Raw genomic sequence first — 21,018 nt, forward strand, 5'->3', positions numbered from 1 at the left:
TTTAAACACGTCAACCTTGTACTACTATTAACTTATATTACGTAAAATAGAAAATGACCTGCAAAAACGGGTTAATTGCTTACTTGGAGTATTAGGTGGAGGTAAAAATGCTGATGTAATTTTCCAAAAATGAAAATTATGTAAATAATAAGTCAATCTTTTGATTCTTTGCTTTTATTACGCCATCCTTCTGATTATTTTTTTTTAATACGTTAACCTTGTAACATCATTTTTTTTTTTACATCTGAATTTTTTTTTTTTTTAAAAAAAAAAAGACGAAAGACGTTTTTTTTGTTTTTTTTTTTCTTTAATACAATGAACGCATCTGTGTACCTGAACCTAACAAAGAATAATTTTGAGCCTTAATGTGGCACATATGTGCCTTCTTCAATCCTACCTTGGACCTTTTTTTTTTCTTTTTTTCATTCAATCTCTCGTTAAGCTTCATTGTATATAATATATTAATAATAATCTAAAACTATGATTTCTCACAAAGCAAGGGTCAGAAGCATACTCTTAAATACATCTCTTAAGTGTATTACATACTATGTTTCAAAAAAAAAGTGTATTACATACTCAAGTCCATCAAATAACTTAAATTAGTCTAGTACATAGATAAATTCAATAACAGAAGCATCTTGATCAAACTTGACTTGATTGACTAGTCAGAACCCTTCCGGAGCCTCTTCTACCACTTGCCTGCAAATAAAAACCAAAAAAAAGAGGAAAAAAAACAGATATGTCAAATGAAGTTAGAACAAACTAGAGCATAGTGTGTATAGAATTAATGAGAAGAAGCTTACATTGGTCATGGGAGTTCCATCTTCTGTAATAAACACACCAACTCCACTTGGAATGACCTGAAAATGAACAAATTACGTTGTTATTAGATGGTGATCTGAACTATAAAAATAACTTACATATGATGAAGATATCATACCTGAGTGGAGCCTCGACCTCGACCCCTTCCCTTTCCTTTACCCCTTCCTTTGCTTTGAAAAGCTTGAGTCTGACCTTCACCTCGTTTAGTTGTAGCTCTTCCCCTTCCAGTTCCTCTCCCCTTTGATCCTTGGCCACCTAAAATCATTCTCCCACCTCTACCAATCTGAGCGGGGTGTGCGGTAGTGGTGAAGTGCTCTGGTTGTGCCTGAGGTGTACATGTGGATGCAACTTGACTCAAAGATGATGTAGTGCTCTTCTTAGGCCTTCCCTTAGCTTTCTTAGTGCTGGTTCCCATCCTTCCACCCTTTCTTAAGACCCTCGAAACATGTGAAAAATCTCTGGAACACAGGGGGATCAGTTTGTTTATTTCCACCATACACAATCTCTAACACATATCCAGGACTAGCCAACTGCAATGCCTCTCTATACCTCCCAATCTTACTATAATGATCTCTCATGGATCCATGCAACAACTTGTGAGCCGCATATTTGACCTTGTATGCAAAATCTCTGGTCACCAACACTGCATAAGCTCTCTTTATTGTCTCCACTATCTCCTTTGCAGGCCAGTGTGGCCTAGCCTTAAACACCTCTAACAATTGCTTGGCCACCCATGTAGACTTATGTTGTCTATTCTTTTTCATATCTCTGTTACAGGTATGTTTATCCCTCACAACCCTCCCTATGAAACTAGCTTTATGAGAATGCCAAGAACCATAAAGATAAAATGGACAGTTAGGCACACACTTATAACCTAATTCTTGTCTCCTTTTCGTAGAGCTGATCCTTATAAATAAATTCCTGTCATTCACTATAGCAAACTTAGCCACAACCTCTTTAAATGCTTCCCTATTAGGAAACCTTAACCCCACCTTCCACTTAAACCCCTTGAAGTCAGTTTCGGAATTTACTAACATCCCCCTTCTTGATCTTCTTTCAGATCTGTCCTCATTATCACTCTCTGGTGGAGTATGTATGTCATCCTCACTATCAAAGTACTCGGAGTCATTACCTTCACCATCAACTTCACTTGCAACCTCATTCCCTTAATCTTCTTGTTCATTATTTTGTGAACTAAGCTTACATTCAGCTGCCTCCTTCTGGAGTTGCAAAGCAACATCAACTAGTTTAGAGTTCACCACCTTTACTTTATTTACAACATCCCTGTACTCATCATCACTATTATCACTCTCATTATCAAGTATGCCATCAACAAACTGCTCTTCTACTTCCTCTAAACCCCCATAAATCCCTTCATTCTCTTCATCTACATCATATTCATAGAAATCCTCTTCATCACTTCCAACAAAATCTTCATCTGGTTCATAAGGCACATCTGAGTTAGTGCTCTCACTTATATCACTAACCAGAGCATCCCAACCTAATGGACTGTCTGGCCTATGATCTGTCCAATCATAATCATCAATTGAAGTATCTACTTGATGAAGGGTTGATTTGGAAAAAGTTGAATATGTAGGATTTTGAGCTTCTGATGTGAGACTAGGTTTAGTAGAAGTAGATAAAGGTGGATGTTGTATTTTTTTAGAGCATGTGGAGGGTAGCTTTTGGCATTTATCGACAGATGTTTCCACACTATTTTTTTGTTGGCCTGGAATATTTTTTGGGGGGGAAGTCCTCTTTACAGCATCAAGTGGGCCCCTTTTTGGTGTTAATTTTTTTAATTTTGAGGTAGAAGAAGATGCTTTAGATGGTTGTGGTTTGGGGGGACCGTTTTCTGTATGATTGGAGGCCATATTCAAGTCCACAAATAAATGCACAACATACACATTTACAACCTTGAATTTCACAGCTAATTTTGCCATTTCCACAACTTCGGTGTCACTAAAAATTTTCCTTAACCCATCTTCCAATTTCAACCCAGGCATTAAGTATAAAATTTCATCAACATTGTTGTAACCACCACACTTCTTAGCCAAGTCAACCACATCAAAATAACTCATCTCATCAGGATCGAGGTCAAATGTTTTACTATCTCCTCCAAAATACACCAATTGCCCATTATCTATCACTTTAAACTGACCACCATGCCAAAATCTTAATGTCACAGTATCAAAAAATTGGTCCACCATTTTCACCTAAATTGATATTTATATGATTCAATATTAGATTGATTAAATAAAAATGAACACACAATTAAAATTACTTAGTTGAATTCCCTTTAATTTCACATCACTAATTACAATCGCATAGTCATAATCCCTAATTCCCAATTTTCCCCCAATTTTAAAAATCCCTAGATAATTCCCAATTTTTGCAATTTAATCAAGCAATCACCATAAATTCCATCAACTACACCAATTACACATTAAACGCACAAATTAGGAGATTTAATTTTGCAAACTAACCTTAAATTTTGCCAATTATGCTCGAAACGTCTTCTACGGCATGCACCACCTGGAATATGGAGTGCGTTTTAATGGAGTTTAAAGATAAAAGATGAATATAAGGTGATTAAAGGAATGAAGGAAAATTAAAGGAAGAATTGAATAGTATTGTGTTTAATGGAGTAGTAGTATGATGATGAAAGGAACATGGTGAAAAGGAGGATCGTGAATTTGGAAATTTGGAGTATAATAGTACTAGGTCTTTTTTTCATTAAAATTGGAGTATAGTCTTGATGAGTTGGCATTATTAAATGATAATTTTTAATTTTTTTAGGGGTTACAATGCCAAGTCAGATTTTCTATCTCATAAGTTCAAAAAATGTGAAGGGTTTAATAGGTAATCAGTAAATAAACGTTATATAAGTTACTAGTAGTACAAGGTTGACGTGTTTAAAAATAATCAAAAGGTTGACGTAATAAAAGCGGACGGCCAAAAGGTTGACTTAATAATTACAAATTTTCCTTAATGTTAATTAGTTCACCTTTTATTTTTGCTTATTTGATCTGAGTGTCTGTGTAACACCCCCAAATTACTCTCCAATAATAATGATACTAATATAATTAAGAGAGTAGTTTAGGAGCATTACCGCCACGTGATAACGTAAGGCTTTTAAAAACAGAGACTTGCAACGGAAGAAATACATCTTAGCTTTCATTAATTAATTGAAAATAGAAATAGTTTTTGAAACATAAATCTTCATGATACTCATACTAATTCATAACAGTGAATCTAGACCAAGTGATTTTGCCCTTCGTCCCCGATGCAACATTTAGCTCACGTTGACTCGTCGCCATCACCTATCTACTCATCATAAATGATAAGTAGGGCTAAGCCAAAACAAAAGAGAAATACGCGTTAGCAAAATGCTAAGTACATATAAGTGCTAAATATGTAAATTAATTTAGTTGATTAACATTTTCTTTCGAAATATATAATTCTCATGAAAACATGGTTATTCAAACTTTCCATAGACAAGATTTCATATTTTGGAAAACATCCAAAATTTATAATTCTCTAAAGTACTTTCCAATAAAGGTTGGATAATCAACCATTTCATAAACAATTTTCCCAACCTAAGTGTGCACACCCCTCAAGCTAGTAACTCATTTACATAGTCTATACTCGAGGAAAGACTAGATCATACAAAGCTCATAGTCTTATCATTTATCTCCACATAGTGGGAGTCAAGAAAATCCAATAAACACCTTTGATAAATCAATCTTCCAATTCCCATGTATGGGATGATTAAAATAATAACATTTCCTTTTTAAACAATTTAGTAAACCAAGTAAGTTTACAACCAAGCTTATAAAGCATTTAAATATCAAACAATCGTTTTTATTAAAACAAGCTTACACGATTTATTTTATAAACATTCATAAATCATTGGTAAACATTCAAACATAGTTCATCATTCAAAACATAAAACACATTTATGAATAAAATCACATAGTTAAAGATCTAGCCACGAATACGTACCTTGATCTTTCATACAACCATATGAAACCTCTAACATCAAAATTGACACTTCCCTTCAATAAACCAATAAGCCTAATCAATACTCTTTGAACAAACAATATAAAATATTGACTCAAACTAATTGTGCATGAATAATTGCTTTAACCCTTTTATAAAATTAATACTTGTTTTTGTAAACTAATCTTTAAACTTTATCATTGTTAGATAATAATAATAATAATAATAATAATAATAATAATAATAATAATAATAATAATAATAATAATAATAAATGTGAAAGTGCATAAATTTAACCAATAAAAGTAATATAATGTAAGCATAAGGATTGGGCTTACTTACTCTTAATGGGTCAAATATCATTAGAATAAATTAATATTAGTGGGTTTCAAGGATATATTGTATTGTTGCTATTTGGTTTTTACAGAATACCAAAACCAAACTTTGGTCTTTGGTTTGGAGGGGGACGAAAGAAATAGAGGAGGAAAGAGGTGGGTGCCTAGTGGTGGCTCAACCGTGGCTGGGCAGCAGGGGTCGGCCAGGGCTAGTGGCGGCGGCTAGGGCGCGCGGCCTGGAGGTGGTGGGGCGCGACCAAGGAGGCGCGGAGGAGAGAGAAAGGGGAAATTTTTGGGGTTTCTTAATTGGGTTTAATTGCTGAAATTTTGTGGGTATTCTTGCAATTGAAATGAAATTAGCTTGGTTTCTTGCTCTATTTATAGGTGGAAAGGGGTGAAGAAATCAGATTAAGCTTTAATGGTGATTGGTTGACTTGGGTGGTGCATCTAATGGTAGAGAAGAACTTGATAATGGTGATGGAGTGGATGAACTCCAAGTGTAAGAAAATATTTTTACCATTAAATTAATAGTCTAAGGGAGGTAGCATTTGGGGAGGTAAATTGGAAGAAGCTTCCATGGTTATGGCGTATCATACGTTGATGTTGTTGATTGGGGAAGATGGGGTGGGTTTTTATTTTCTTTTCTTTTTATTTTTGTGGGTACAAAAATCTGATTTGGGTCATACTTTGTAAGTGAAAAATGGACTTCAAAACATTCTTATGGGCTAGAGGAAAATGATAGTAAGTTAATGGCCCAATAACTATGGTCATGATTTAGAAAATAGTTTGGACTCATAGAAGTTTTGATCATTTTAAAGTCTTGAAATAATAACTTTATAAATAAAGTTTAGCAAAAAATATAATTTGCTTAATAAATCACTTTGAAATCACAAGAGTTTAGAAAATATTTATAAATAAATAAAATATCTTAAGAAAAGCACCTTTTTTTTTTAAAGACGGTTAGTGCATTATTATATTAAAGTAAGATTGTCAACAAGTACATACGACGAAACCTCGCTTGGGACGTAGTTTACCCAACATTGTTCACGACCTGTAGGCACTAACCTAGCTAAGTGGTGGGCAACAAAATTCCCATCACGTTTAACAAAAGACCAACAAATGGAAGAAAAAAGAGAACTAGAGAACATAATATCATCAACAATACTATCCAGAACAGAGAGATGCAGAGAGCTTTTCTTGAGCCTTGAGATTAGAATTTCAGAATCTGACTCAATTATCACATCCATAAACCCGAACTCCTTTGCCTTTTGAAGACCGAATAGAGCAGCTCTTCCTTCAGCAGCAAGAGGATCCCATCTTGCTTGGACACGCTTGACAGCAGCAAATAGCACCTTGCCGGTGTTATCACGGCCAACAGCACCCATGCCTATCCATCCTTCATCCTTAGTTGAAGCATCAACGTTGATTTTTACAGCACCAATAGAGGGAGGAGACCACATCGTCCTGCAAAGGGGTTGGGATTGGGTGCCTTTCCCATAAATCTTCTCAGTGTACAAGTTGAAATCAGCTACGTATATGCTATGTCGAGCCAAAATAACACTATCATCTTCACTTGTACTCTCAAAAATTAGCTTATTTCGTCTGGACCACAGCAACCAGGTAAGAAACAAGCACCTTTGAAAGACCTCCTTACTGAGATTTTTGAACCAATTAAAGAATATTTCACCAAAAGTACCTGCTGCCCCAAAATTAAGAGCATCAGCACAGCCACTTCGCACCCAAAATGTATGAGCATTTGGACAAGTTATGGTAGCATGTATGATAGACTCTTTTTCCACATTACACCAGGGGCATAAAGGATTATCAATCAAATGACGCTGCTCAAGCACACCACGAGTGGGGAGAGAATTAGAACAACACTTCCAAAGAAAATGACGAACCTTTGGAGTTACATTCGTCTTCCAGATTACATCCCAAAATTGTTCAAAATGCTCTAGCTCATATGACTGACCGAGGATATAAGCAGACTTCACTTCATAATTCCCATCCTTAGACCACGCCCAAATTAGAGAGTTTTCAGGCTGCCTAACACTAATGGGAATTGCAAGAATAAGGTGTTTATCACGCTCGTTAAACAGTTTGTCTAGCTTACTCATATCCCAATTGTTCTCTGCTGCATTAATCAAATCAGACACATAGATATCCTCAGTCGAAGTCACCTCACTGGTAACAAACCTGCCAACATCGTCCAGGAGCCATGGATCACCCACAATCTTTATCTTTCGACCATCTCCAACTCTCCATAACATTCCTTCAAGAACAAGAGCCTTCGAACCCCACAAGCTTCGCCACGCATAACTGGAACACGGCCCAAGAGCAGCATCCAAGACACTACTGTTGGGATAGTATTTTGCCTTGAAAACTCGACCAAGCAGAGATTGATCATTAGTGGCTAGCCTCCAGATTTGCTTTCCCAAGAGAGCGTCGTTGAAAACTCTCAAGTCCCTAAAACCCATTCCTCCAAGCCGCTTTGGTTGACACAATAAATCCCAGCTTTTCCAGTGAATCTTTCTCTCCCTTACATTAGACCCCCACCAAAACCGGGCCATAGCAGCATGAATTTCTTGAATGAGAGTTGACGGGAACTTATAAACTCCCATAAGATAGGTTGGGATCGCTTGGATAACTGATTTCAATAGCACCTCTTTTCCGGCTCTTGATAGAAGCTTCTCTTCCAATCCCTGAATCTTCTTCCATATTCGGTCCTTCACAAAAGCAAAAACGGCTTTCTTTGATCTTCCTACAACAGTTGGCAAACCGAGATATTTCACATGGTCATCAACCATCTCCATACCAAGGATCGAGCTAAGGGTAACTCTCGAAGAGAAATTGACACCTTTACTAAATGACACCTCCGACTTCTCCATATTAATTTTTTGCCCGAAAGTTGCTTCATATTTGTCGAGTATATCAACAATGATTGAACATTCCTGTCGGGTAGCTCTCGTAAAGAGTAGACTGTCATCTGCAAAAAACAAGTGAGTAATTTCGGGACCATTCCTACTAGCCCGAGCACCATGAATCTACTTCCTCTCCGAAGCCAACTGTAACATTCTAGAAAGCACGTCAGCAACCAGGATAAAAAGGTAAGGTGAGATAGGATCACCTTGATGAAGACCTCTCGTAGGAATTAAAGTATCCGAGGGCTCTCCGTTTACGATGAAAGAATATTGGACAGTAGATACAAATATCATAATAGTATCAACCCAGGCTCCAGCAAAGCCCAATTTAGTCAATAGCCTCCGGAGAAACTCCCATTCCACCCTATCGTAAGCTTTGCTCATATCTAGCTTCATAGCAATAGATCCATGACGACTAGTTGATCTCTTCTTCATAGTATGAAAAAGCTCAAGAGCAATCAGAGCATTGTCTGTAATTAGTCTCTTCGGGACAAAAGCACTCTGATTTTCTGTCACAATCCCTTGAAGGAGAGGTTTAAGACGATTTGCAACAGATTTCGAGGCCAACTTATATAGAACATTACAGAGAGCAATAGGTCTAAATTGGGATATACAAGTAGGATCTTTCACTTTCGGAATAAGAGCCACATTTGTCCTATTAACATGATCAAGAGAAACTCTACCAGAAATAATATTGTTCACAAAATTTGTCACATCATCACCCACAATATGCCAGTATTTTTGGTAAAATATAGCATGTAACCCATCCGGCCCTGGAGCTTTACAAGGACTCATTTGAGACAGAGCTGTGAAAATTTCATCTTTTGAATAAGGACGACAAAGAGAAGTATTCATACCTTCCGAGACTAAACTCGGCACACTTGAAAGGACTTCTTCCACCAACTGTTCATTGAAATCCCCTGCCGCAAATAAGGAGCTATAATAACTCAGAATGATTTTTTCCACCTGCTTTGTCTCTTCCCTCCAAACACCTTCAGAATTAGTTAGACCCTTGATGTAGTTTCTTTTCTTTCGATGAGAGGCTTTGTGGTGAAAATACTTTGTATTTCGGTCCCCATCTTTAATCTCGGACACTCTTGAACGAAGATACCAATATGCTTCATTTTTCTCGTGAAGATCATCCAAGATACCCTCGAGCCGCTTACATTCAGAAAAATTCGGAGTAGCTCCTCCAAGATTTTGAGAAGATTTGAGAGCCCACTCTACATCCGCTATTTTTTGACCCAGATTATCAAACGTGTCTCTACTCCATGAAGTGAGTTTGGCAGCTACTGTATCAAGCTTTTGAGGCATATTCAAATGTCTAGAGCTGGCCCACGCTTCTTTGATGACATCTTCAATACCTTCCTTGAGCATCCAGCAAGTCTCAAAGTGGAATCTGCGCTTTCGGCCTGGTTTTTTTGTTTTTACCCGAGCTTCAGTGTGTAGTAAAATTGCAACATGGTCAGACTTGTATTTTGTCAAATGATGTACATGTGCCTCTTTAAACCAAGTAATCCAACTATCACAAGCCACAAAGCGATCTAGTCTCTCCCGCACAAGAGTTTCCGGAGTAGTTCCTCTTTCCCAAGTCACCCAAGACCCATCGTGCCCCAAATCTCTGAGGCTACAAGCATCAAGTATCCCTCAGAAAGCATCCATAGCTCTTTGCTCTCTAATCACACCTCCCGACTTCTCATCCCTACTAACAATCTCATTAAAGTCACCTCCAAAAACTATAGGGTACGGAGAGTCAATGTAAACCTCACGAATAAGCTTCCAAGTATTCTCCTTGAGAGTTTTGTCAGCCCACCCATAAATACCCACAAACCTCCACTTTCTACCACCAACTTCAGTCACATCCCCACATATATGGTGATCCGAGAAAGATACCATAGAAAAATTAACTCCCTCCCTCCAATAAACACATAAACCACCAGATTTTCCCCTACTATCTACTCCTACTGCCATAGTGAAACCAAATTTTTGTTTCAAATTTTCTGACCTTCTACTACCAATCATCGTCTCAGATAGAAAAACGATATCGGGGCTCAAAGTGCGGCTCCAATAGCGGAGAGCACGTGCTGTCCGGGGGTTGCCAGCTCCCCGGCAGTTCCAGCACAATAGTTTCATTTTTGTTCGAGGGGTTGGTGTCTCCCAACTCCCTCTACTCGATTTACCCTGTCTCCGGCATTTGTACCACAATCAAGCTTTTGTTTTTTCTGCTGTGGGTCATCAATCACTTCATCATCTCTAAGCAAAACATCAAGAGTTCTTTTTTGAGCAGTCCCTGCAGGTGAAGGAACCTCATTAGTGTTGTCTAGCCCCTTCCTCTTAACTCTCCTTTTTCCTTTCGCCAAAGGACTTGTCTCTGGAATAAGATCATGCTCCATATCTGCCACTTCACTGTCAAAAATGGGCTGCTCTCGACTCTCCCTTTGCATTAATCCCCCACCCATAGTTTGAGAGAAATTACCCTCTACTACCTGCTTCAAACGAAGAACTTCTCTGGAATTTGCTTCATCTAAAACCCGTACAAGAACAGCTTCTCTGGCTTGAGGAGTAGTAGCCATAGATTTTGAGAGAGGCGAAAAAAAAGACAATTTACGAGCTGCTCCAGGAGGCCCCATCTTAATAGAGCTAGAGTCATGATAACTCGGCTTTCTAGTTCTACGGGAGGATAGCACACCCTCCTTAACCTTCTTCTCCTTCTCAAAATCTGCCAAGGACTGCCGAGAAATTTTCTTTGGAGAAGACCTAAGCCAAGGACCATAGTGATATACAATATCTTTGTTGTCTTCCGAAGCCTCATCTTTGAATTTGCATCCATTTTCAGTATGGTCCAAACGTCCACAAAAGAAACAAAACTCCGCAAGACGTTCATATTTCATGGTGACCCATTTCGAAGAAGAATTCCCGGTTGCCAAGAACAGACCTCTTCTTAGGGGTTTCTCAATATCAACTGCAACCTTAATGCGCATAAACTCCCCCCAACCCAAAGGATCTGACTCGTCCAATTCAATGAATCCACCAAGGTAGTCTCCAACCTCCTTCATCACTCTCGCATTTCGTTTATTGAAAGGGACGTCAAACAATCCAACCCACATAGGCGATTGCTTAAAATCAATTTCAGAAGGTTGTTCGTTACCAGCAACATCCTTCAGAACAAGTAATTTGTCATCAAAAAACCATGGACAGCCCTCAATTATTGTCTCCTTATCCTCCTCGCACATGAATTGAAAAGCAAACAGATTTGTATCCACGGTTTTAATAACTACTCTGTCATGTAATCTCCATACATTCGTCAATGTTCGTTTCATTGCCTCAACATTAAAGGTTTTTGTAGTCCATAATTTCCCAATCAAGGATAAAGAAATCCGAGTTTGGTTACCCTCCTCTTCATCCTCTTCGATCCCTCCACCAATAACCTTCACTTCGTCCTCTGTTAAACAGAACTTCTCGAACTCGTTCAGCAGACACTCTTCCATGGAAGAAAAAATAGGGAAATAGCACACAACGACAAGAAAATTAGGAATCACGACAATTGATAGAGAGAAAAAGCGTTAAGAAAACTAGGAATCAAGAAATCAAGAAGCAGTGACAAAACCCTAGACGAGGGACATACAAACCCTAGACGAGGGACATAAAATATTAAATCAAAACTACCTTTTTTTGGGGGGTCTCTTAAGAAAAGCACCTTAAAATAAGGTGTATAATATAATTAAGTATGAGATTTGAATAAATAAAGGTGAAAATCTTTTAAGAAAATAACTTTTTCATAAGGAAAATTAATTAAACCCAAATTAGAACATATTTTAAATGTAATAAATATGATTAAAATTAATTAAATAGGCTTAAAAATATGGGGTATTACAGTCTGATTTGAACAAACTTTAACTTGTATGTTAGAAGTATAAATCTATCAAATGTTGTTGTCTTATTAGATTTGTATGTACTTACGCCGTATGCCCGTGTATGCTATTAATTGTAATAATTTTCATCATTGTTTGCATTAAAAATATCTATACTAATATATTTTAAGGCGTTTATAAGAACGTTCACGTGTCACGCAAACTCCCCTCATTACGCCACGTCACCAACTCAACTAATCATTACGTCATGTCATGCAAAAGGTGTTCCTAAGAACGTCAACGTGTCACGTAAACTAATCATTACATCATAACATGCACTTTCAATAAAAAAATGCTCTCCACAAGATTTGAATACGCAACCTCTAAATTTAAAATAAGTGTTTTACTACCAAACTAAGTTATTTTTTATGTATTTTTTTTAATACAAGATATTAATATGTAACAAATGACAATTTAATATGAACAATAAATTTAATTACAAAAAAGTTGAGTATATTAATGATCAACCCTATGTAATAACATGGGGCACCGCCCGGGCTCAAAAACTAGTTTATCAATTAAAAGTTGCACATAAAAAAAAAGTATGACATGAACTTGTTTTCCTAATTTGATATAAGTATTAATTAAGGTCTTTAAATAATGTGAAATAAATATAGCCTAAATACGCCGTATCTCTAAAACTTTATTAAATATCATTGTTTATCATTGTTACCTTTCTCGTATAAAATACAGTACCGTAATTTCTTATGTTCCATATTACGGAGTACTTCATCCTTTTGCATAATAATTGACACACCTAGATTTTTTCTCTATAAATTTATTAATGTTAACTATGATATTTACTAATTTTACTATGAGTAATATTTCATATTAAGGTCAAACTTGTCAAGTTTAACCGTGTCAATTATTTAGGATTAGAGGGACTAAAAAAATGCAAGTATGTTTAAATGCTACTACATCCAAAGAACGACCTATTTGGCCTAATTTTAGTCCCAAAAAAGAATGACTCATTTGCACTAAAACACCCACCAATTTGCAACAACATTTGTGCAAAATTAGCTTCCCCATATAAAAATTTGATTTTCCATGTAACTTTATTACTTTCTCTCTCTATTTTTTCACAAATCCTTGTAAATTTATCTTTTCAATATACTCGTACTTCTTTTTAATTAACTTTCTTAATACTCGCGTAATCAACCAAATGAGTCGTTCTTTCGGGGACGGAGGGAGTAATCAATAACTATATACTAAAAGACACACCAAAAATGACACATGTCATTTTTTGGTGTGTCTTTCAATTTTATTTTATTTTATTTTATTTTATTTTTTTTTTAAAAAAAATCTATTTAGGAAACAAATCATATACATAAATAAAAGTTAAAAAAGATCCATAATATATATTAATACCATAAATTTAAGTAAAGTAAAATAATTCAAATTCTTGACATAATTTGTGACATTTATAATAATGATGTGTGCTACTTTTTATTATTTTTTTTAAAACCTTTATTACAACAATGATTTTTTTTGTAACAATTTTTTCTATTTAACTATAGCTTGCCAAGAAAGATATAAAAAATATTTTAAGTTGGTTGATTGTTGAGGAAAAATAAATACTATGTAAGAGAGATGAATAAGGGTCTTTTCTCATTGACTGAACTGAACTGAACTCAGCTGAACTGAACTGAACTGAACTGAACTCAGCTGAACTGAACTGAACTCAGCTGAACTGAACTGAAATGAATATTTTATAAGAGAAGGAAATTAGGAGCTGAACTGAACTGAACTGAACTGAATTGAACTGAACTGAACTCAACTGAACTGAACTGAACTGAATTTCAACGTAAGAGAACAGACCCTAAGAGTGTTTAAAAACGAAATCTATTTACAGTTTTTTTTTTTGAAACACTATTTACAAATGGATTACATATTGCTAAGATATTCATTTGGTCAACAAGAATGAAATAATATACATACCTAACATTCATTTCACGAAGTAATAACCTGACACCTTTATTTTTAATAATTAAACATAGTATGTTAATTATAGAATAGTTATTGAAAATTATTGTGCATGGCACGGGACCTAACCTAGTAAAAATAAAAACGAGTAACAGACACTACTAATCTATACTCGATATAATGAGACAGAGGGAGTAGGAATATTAGGACAAAACTTAAATGAGAATGAATGTTGACCATTGATATTATTTAGATCTGACGGTTGCCAATCTTGCCACTATATGCGTGTCACAATCTTCTTTCTTTATTTGCACACTCACTCTCCCTCACTGCTCCACTGTAGCGTACTGAATACTCCATTAAAGCAGCTTCCGAGTTTTTCCTCCATTGAAACAACTTCCAAGGTATAATTTTTTTTTTCCTTTTTTATTTTCAATCATCGAATATCAATTTCATAGTCTAGGGTTTAGCTTCACACTATCGTTAATCCAATTTTCGGTATAGTTACTGCTCTTTTAAGGCGGATTATTGAACTATAGCTTATAATTGCTGAAGTTATGAAAGATTATAACTATTTATTTTGTTGCTTGACTTTTTCTTTGTGCATTTTACGTTGGTATTCTTAAGCGAGAAAATTTTCAACTTTAATCATTTTTTGTTGTTTTTTGAGCCTGGTTTGTGCTTTGATTTCTGTAATAGTACAGTATATGAATGTATGACGTGATTAACATCTGCAAAATCTGGGTTTGTTTGTTTTTTTTATTTTTATTTTTTAAATATTTGTTTTTGAAATGATGATTTTTGTTGCATGTAATAGTGTATTGTTTGTTGTTAAATGGATCGGAAATTCGGAACAATTAAAAATAATGTTACCAACTTGGGCGGGTTGACGTGTGTGAGGTTCCGGTTTGGCGGGGCGGGGTTTATCCGTACCTCTGAAAAAAAATAATGTTGCCTGGGCAACCTATAATATTGCGGCTTTGCATGGTAGGGAAGTATGGAACATTTGTTTATCCTTGAAATGTGCATTAAAAAAATTCCAGTTTCAGATTTGAATATTTATTAAATATGGGATAATAGAATAATAAATGTAGAATCTAGAAGCAAATATAATAAAGGAAATTCTAGCATAAGATTCAGATGTTTTTTTGTGGGGAAAACTTCACCCCCCCTTTTCTTAATTAGAGTTGCCCATTTTTGTATTGTTTTTTTGGTGGCCATCTTTATGTTTTTAGTTTCTTACTATGCCACAAGTGTACTAATTATTGGGACAACAAAATAGAAATGTGTCATGTTTACTAGAGAAGACGTATATTTGATACATATTGACATATTGTTGACATTGCGACGTGCTTAATAAGGATGGACGGAATATGAATAATATATGCTTTGTATAGTTATGCCTATAGCTGAAGATGTGACATGTACACATATTTATAGAGGTGTATGGTGTAAACAAACCATTACGAAGTATCATTGTACATTTCTTTTGGAAAAGGAGAACAATCGTATGTACATTATCTTCTTGGCCACAAAATGAAAAGAACATCATCAGGATGAGTGTAACATGGTAAAAACTTCCACCTTAAGGACACAATAATACTCATTTGTGATTTAGATCTGCCATCCATTCTTAGAATGAGATTATAATAATTACATGAATTTTGAATGAGTAATGACACACTTGGTTGCATATGACTTTTATTTGGATTATTGTATTACCTGGAGGATGAACATTGGAGTGTTAGCAAGGAATTGTTTTGGTGCTCAGATTCAAAAAATACGGATTAGAGTATTAGACAGTCATGAAAATTTTCTTAGTTTTTAAGAATTATGAAATAACAATTATGAATTCAAAGTACATTTAGTCCTGTTATCCAAAGAAGATTTATTTGCAAGTTCTTGACCATCATGGTGCTACTGGTACAACCAATGCTCAAGTGCTCAACAAGTTGATTGATAAGTTCATTCTTCTTTCCCATGAGTTGTGACATTTGTTTTTCTACTTCTTAAGGTTCTTGATGGAGTACAGCTCAGATGAAGAGTCTGGCATCAGTGATTCTGAGATTGAGGAGTATGCTGAGAAACCATACCAAGCCTTGAAAACCGGGAATTACAAAGTATGGAGCTTAAGAGGTAACCTCAGGTGCCCATTTTGTGCTGGAAAGAAAAAGCAAGAATATGCCCTTAAAGACCTACACCAGCATGCCTCGGGTGTTGCTAAAGGTGCTGCCCACCGGAGTGCCAAACAGAAGGCCACCCATCTTGCATTGGCAAAGTTTTTGGAAGTAGACCTAGGCTTTAAACCAATTCAAATTAGCCAACCAGCTGAGGCCGAACCACAACCTAACGAGCCAAAGGAAAAGGAGATTTTCTGCTGGCCATGGATGGGCATTGTCGTCAACATTATGGAAGATGCAAAGACTGGGAAGCAATTGGCTGATAGTGGATCCTTGGTGAAGTTCTTTTCGAAGTACAGGCCGTTGGGAGTTGAAGTTTTTAACAATGAACAAGAACAAACTGCAAATGCAATTGTGCAGTTTGGGAAAGAAATGGCTGGCTACAAGAATTTGCTGGATTTTGAAAAGTCCTTTCAAGCTTTTCGTCATAGCAAGGAGGAGTGGATTGCCAACAAAGGAAGTCTTGGTTCTAATATCTATGGATGGTGTGCCTGTGCAGATGATTACCATTCAGAGGGGCAGATAGGAGAATATCTTCGCAACAACTCGGAGCTCAAGGCACTTTCAGATATTTTTCAACAGGGTAAACAGGCTTGTGAAACAATTGTCAACTTGGCCAACGAGATTGATATGCAAAATCAGAGTATGGTTGAAATGGAATCCATGGTCAACGAGAAAGCTATGTCCTTGAGTCGGATGCTTGAAGAAAAAGAAGAGCTGCTGCAAACATTTTATACAGGTCAGTTTCTATGGATAACATGTGTTGCTGTCACTGCTTCATTAGTTAGGAATAGTGTAACTTTTTTTTTTATGTTGGATTTTATTTTTTTACAATTTACATGGTGAACTATTTTCATTCTGATAGTATGCATAGAAAATTAGTTTACTCTGCTAGGGACCCTTCATATCAACTAATCCTACCGGCAGAAATGCTTGTTGCAGAGTGCCAGCGCTAAGAGAATAACTGGCAATGACTAAAGTCTATACTCCTGCATTAATCATATAGGTCCTTAATATGTCTACATATGGCAAGATGAAATCTTCTGTGCTTTTCTCTATTAGTTGAGTGCATTTGTAATTTCCAAGGACTGTCTGCTGAACTCTGCTCCTGCTCCCAGGCGGCACCATGAGAGAGAGGGCACATAGTGTAAATTGGAAGGCTTATAAGTCTTTTCTAATGATTCATATAACTATCCCTTTATCTGACGGGTTTGCTCATCCTTTCAACAGAACATCAGAAGATGCAGCAAATGGCAAGAGATCATGTTGGAAGGATATTACAAGAGCGTGAGAAGATGATGCACGAATTGGATGCTAAGAGAAAAGAACTTGATCGGCGTACCAGGGAGTTAAGCAAGTGTGAGGTTATAACTGTGCGCGAGCGGCAGAAACTTGAGAAGGAGAAGCAGCAGGTGACTTTCTAATTCGTTAAAATTAAGATGATTCTGCAGGTTGTATATAAGGAGACATTGTAGTTGTTTCTTCTTTATAGATTGTTGCGATATTGAAGCTATTGATACATATATATGGCATGTTTTGGATTTTATTTAATAAAGGTCCAGTATATATCCTGTCGGAGTAACTCTTTTGAAAGTTGGAATGGATTTAAATTTTTTTTTTCCAGCTTTGCAAGCATTAAAGAAAAGAAAATGTTTTTGGACAGTCTTTGTCTTGGTTGATCTAAGTGCCCATGCGGGCTCTGCCACTGACTCGGCATGAATCAACCTCTAGCATGTTGACAGTTAGCCAGGAGCCCAGGATCAGAGAGTCAAAGTCATGGCTTTCTTTTGTTTATGATCTGTTTTACTTACTGGCTACATGACTTACATCCATGTCTAGTATGTACTTCAGCCATAAATCTAAGAACTGTCACCCAAAAAGCTGGCAAGACAGACACACAGATTGGATATAAGTATATATATGACTACATATATCCTTATCTAATGTGTTCAGTCATTACTGGAATACATTTGTATTGCTGAGTGGAAACCACTTGTTAGTTCAGTTAATCCAAGATTGCAGCAAGCTGTAAGTATAATGTATTGTAGGTGATTTTGTTCTGCCTCTGGTCAAATTGAATTTTCCACTCTACAATTCTATTGGTGAGGTTGGTGAATAATTTGCCACCATCTTCTGCTCCTTCTGTGAGCTTGTGGCTGACTAGCTGGCTAAGTTGCTATCCTTTCCTTCTTGAACTCTGGCAGTTTCCGTGTCATTGGTGCTTATAATGGTTCACATTATTTGAAGTGATGATGTTGTGATGCATATGGAAGAAAGCAACGGCAACATGGTTTACAATCATAAGCCTAGTTGTAACCTTTAGCTGGATTAGGCCATTGATTCCACTTTGTTGGTTCAATGTTGTAAAAGAGGATACTAATTACCAGAAACTAGTTCTCCACTAGTTCTCCACGTTAATGGTAAGAAACAGTCCATGAGGTAAGGTCAACTTAAGAAAGAGATAATTATTTCTAGGCAACTGTAAGTGTGCCATAAAATTAATTTTGTGGAACAATAAATGTAAATACTTAATTTGGTTGATAAAATGTCTTGCAGTTTCAATGTTATGATGCATCTTGATCTCTAATTTTGGTGAAAGTCAACACTTGTTATCTGATGGTTTTCCAGAATGATGAAAGAAACCAGTCATTATACATGGCTTCCATGGAGCAGCAGAAAGCAGATGAAAATGTATTGAGGCTTGTTGAAGAACAAAAGGTGATTGTACATTTTATGTGCATCAAGTATGCTCAAATTATTTAGCTCACTGATTAAAATTTGAAAATGCAGAGGGAGCAAGAAGAGGCCTTGAAGAAGGTTCTTCAGCTAGAAAAGGAGATGGATGCTAAGCAGAAGTTGCAGTTGGAGATCGAGGAGCTAAAAGGAAAGCTAGAAATCACAAAGCATCTGGGAAATGATGATGATGCTGCTGTGCAGAAGAAGTTGAAGATGATGACTGAAGAACTGAACAAAAAGATTGAAGACATGAACAGTTTGGAGGAAATGAATCAAGTACTTATGGTTAAACAACGGCGGAGCAATGACGAACTACAGCCAGCTCGGGCAGAATTAATCGCAGTATGTCCTTGCAACATTCTATTTTTGCAAGATATTGATACTCTTAGTTCCATGGTGATTGTCTTCTTTTCATTTGGTCTAGCTTAAACATTGATACAAAGTATTGCTACATTTCTAAGGAGGTCCATACCCCTATGATAATAAATCTGATATTTCTATAATATTCTTGATCTCAACCTTTTATATACACTCGGTTGTACATTGAGGTAGGTGCACCCAAGGGTAATTATTTGCTCATTTATCAGAACATAACTGTGGGATGGAGAGACCATAAACTATAAATTGTAATCATCATATCATCATTTAGAGCTGATAAAGTGAAAAGTTGTTCTATTGTTTGTTTTTCTATTTGAATTCTCAGTTTGACTCCCTTAATTTTTTTATCTGAGATTATAATTCTTGTTGTGCTGATTGTTTAATGCTTAATTTGCTGGTATTATCAGTCATTAGAGATAATGTCATCTATAATTTTATTGCTACTACGTGCATTCATTGTGCCTTTACTTGTTTGTGGTTCAGGGTCTGTCGGGCATTCTGCAAAGTAATCGTACTAACATTGGGGTTAAAAGAATGGGGGAAATTGATCCGAAGGCCTTTGTAATGGAGTGCAAGAAGAGATTCACGGGAGATGAATTCCAAATAAAGGCAAGTGAGGAAAGCACGTTGTGGCAGAAAAAATTGTCAGATCCAGCATGGCATCCATTTAAAATTACTGATATTGATGGAAAGGCTAAGGTAAAATGTACTTCTTGTTCAAATTAAATATTCCACTATTCCAGGTCCAAATTCTCCATCTTGTCATTGTACTTGCCATTCTTGAACCTGAAATTGGATTAGTGATGCAGGAAGTAATTGACGAGCAAGATAGAAATCTGAAAAGGCTCAAGGAGGAGTGGGGTGCTGAAGTCTATAAAACAGTTGTAGCTGCCCTACTTGAGATCAATGAATACAATCCGAGCGGAAGATATCCGGTCAATGAGCTCTGGAATTTTAAGGAAGGTCGAAAGGCTACTGTAAAGGAAGTTGTAAGTTATGTCTTTAAGAACCTGAAGGCTCTGAAGGCTTCGAAGCGCAAGAGGTGAAGTTGCTATCTGGAATTTGAGTGTAAGTATGATAACCTAACCTGGTTGTTGTTGGTGACTTGGTGGTGCTTCATTTCATTTCCTTTGTGCAGCTTGCATGACACTTCGTGTGTTTTAAATTGAAGGATTGCTGTTTTTGTTTTATTTATTTTTGGTTAAATTCTTCTGTTAAGCTATTTTCCTATAAAGAGTTCAAAGGCTGAATGATTTTTGTCTTTCTGGCAATATTTCTCTTACCTGTTTCTCATGATGGTGATCTCGTCTTAGGATGTCCCACGCTGGTTCTCATTCGTAAAATAACCCTGTGTATCAACTTATTCATTCTTGCACAGTTCTTCTGGGATTGGATCTTGTGTCTGTTCTCGTCTGCATTTCTGTTGTGCTTTTGCAGTATTTCCTATTAGTGGCTACAATAATGATTCTTGTTATTCTCTTAAATTTTTTGATCCTTTACTTAATACTCAGATTTCGGTCCATAGTAATACGATTTCAGTCTGTCCCAATGTGACTTGAGTAGTTTGGGGTCAAACTTTGGTTTGAGTTGATTTGAGTTGTTTGCATCGTTGCATACATATATATAGTAATACAATAATACATCAACCACCCAGTGGATCCGTTCCATAGGTAAGGTTTCGAGAATTTTAGTCTAGATGTATGCAATTTCATTCACTGGTATAAGAGAGTGCATGTGGATACTGCAAGAGAAGCTGTTTCCGATGGACTAATGCACCAATATTTTCCAGGATAAAGACCTTAATTTTTTC

The 21,018-nt window shown here is 36.3% G+C and overlaps 1 protein-coding gene across 1 annotated transcript; it reads left to right on the top strand.

Moving 5' to 3' along the window:
* The first annotated feature begins 15,935 nt into the window (after positions 1-15,935).
* On the top strand, positions 15,936-20,254 carry LOC145599482 (factor of DNA methylation 1-like). The gene is made up of 6 exons (XM_081655855.1): positions 15,936-16,833; positions 17,325-17,506; positions 18,723-18,812; positions 18,885-19,172; positions 19,692-19,907; positions 20,018-20,254. The coding sequence occupies exons 1-6, from the start codon at positions 15,936-15,938 to the stop codon at positions 20,252-20,254; spliced, it is 1,911 nt and encodes a 636-aa protein (XP_081511981.1).
* The last annotated feature ends 764 nt before the right edge of the window (positions 20,255-21,018 follow it).

This window comes from Chenopodium album, chromosome 20, assembly GCF_948465745.1.
Source record: "Chenopodium album chromosome 20, dcCheAlbu1.1, whole genome shotgun sequence".
NCBI classification, from domain to species: Eukaryota; Viridiplantae; Streptophyta; class Magnoliopsida; order Caryophyllales; family Amaranthaceae; genus Chenopodium; species Chenopodium album.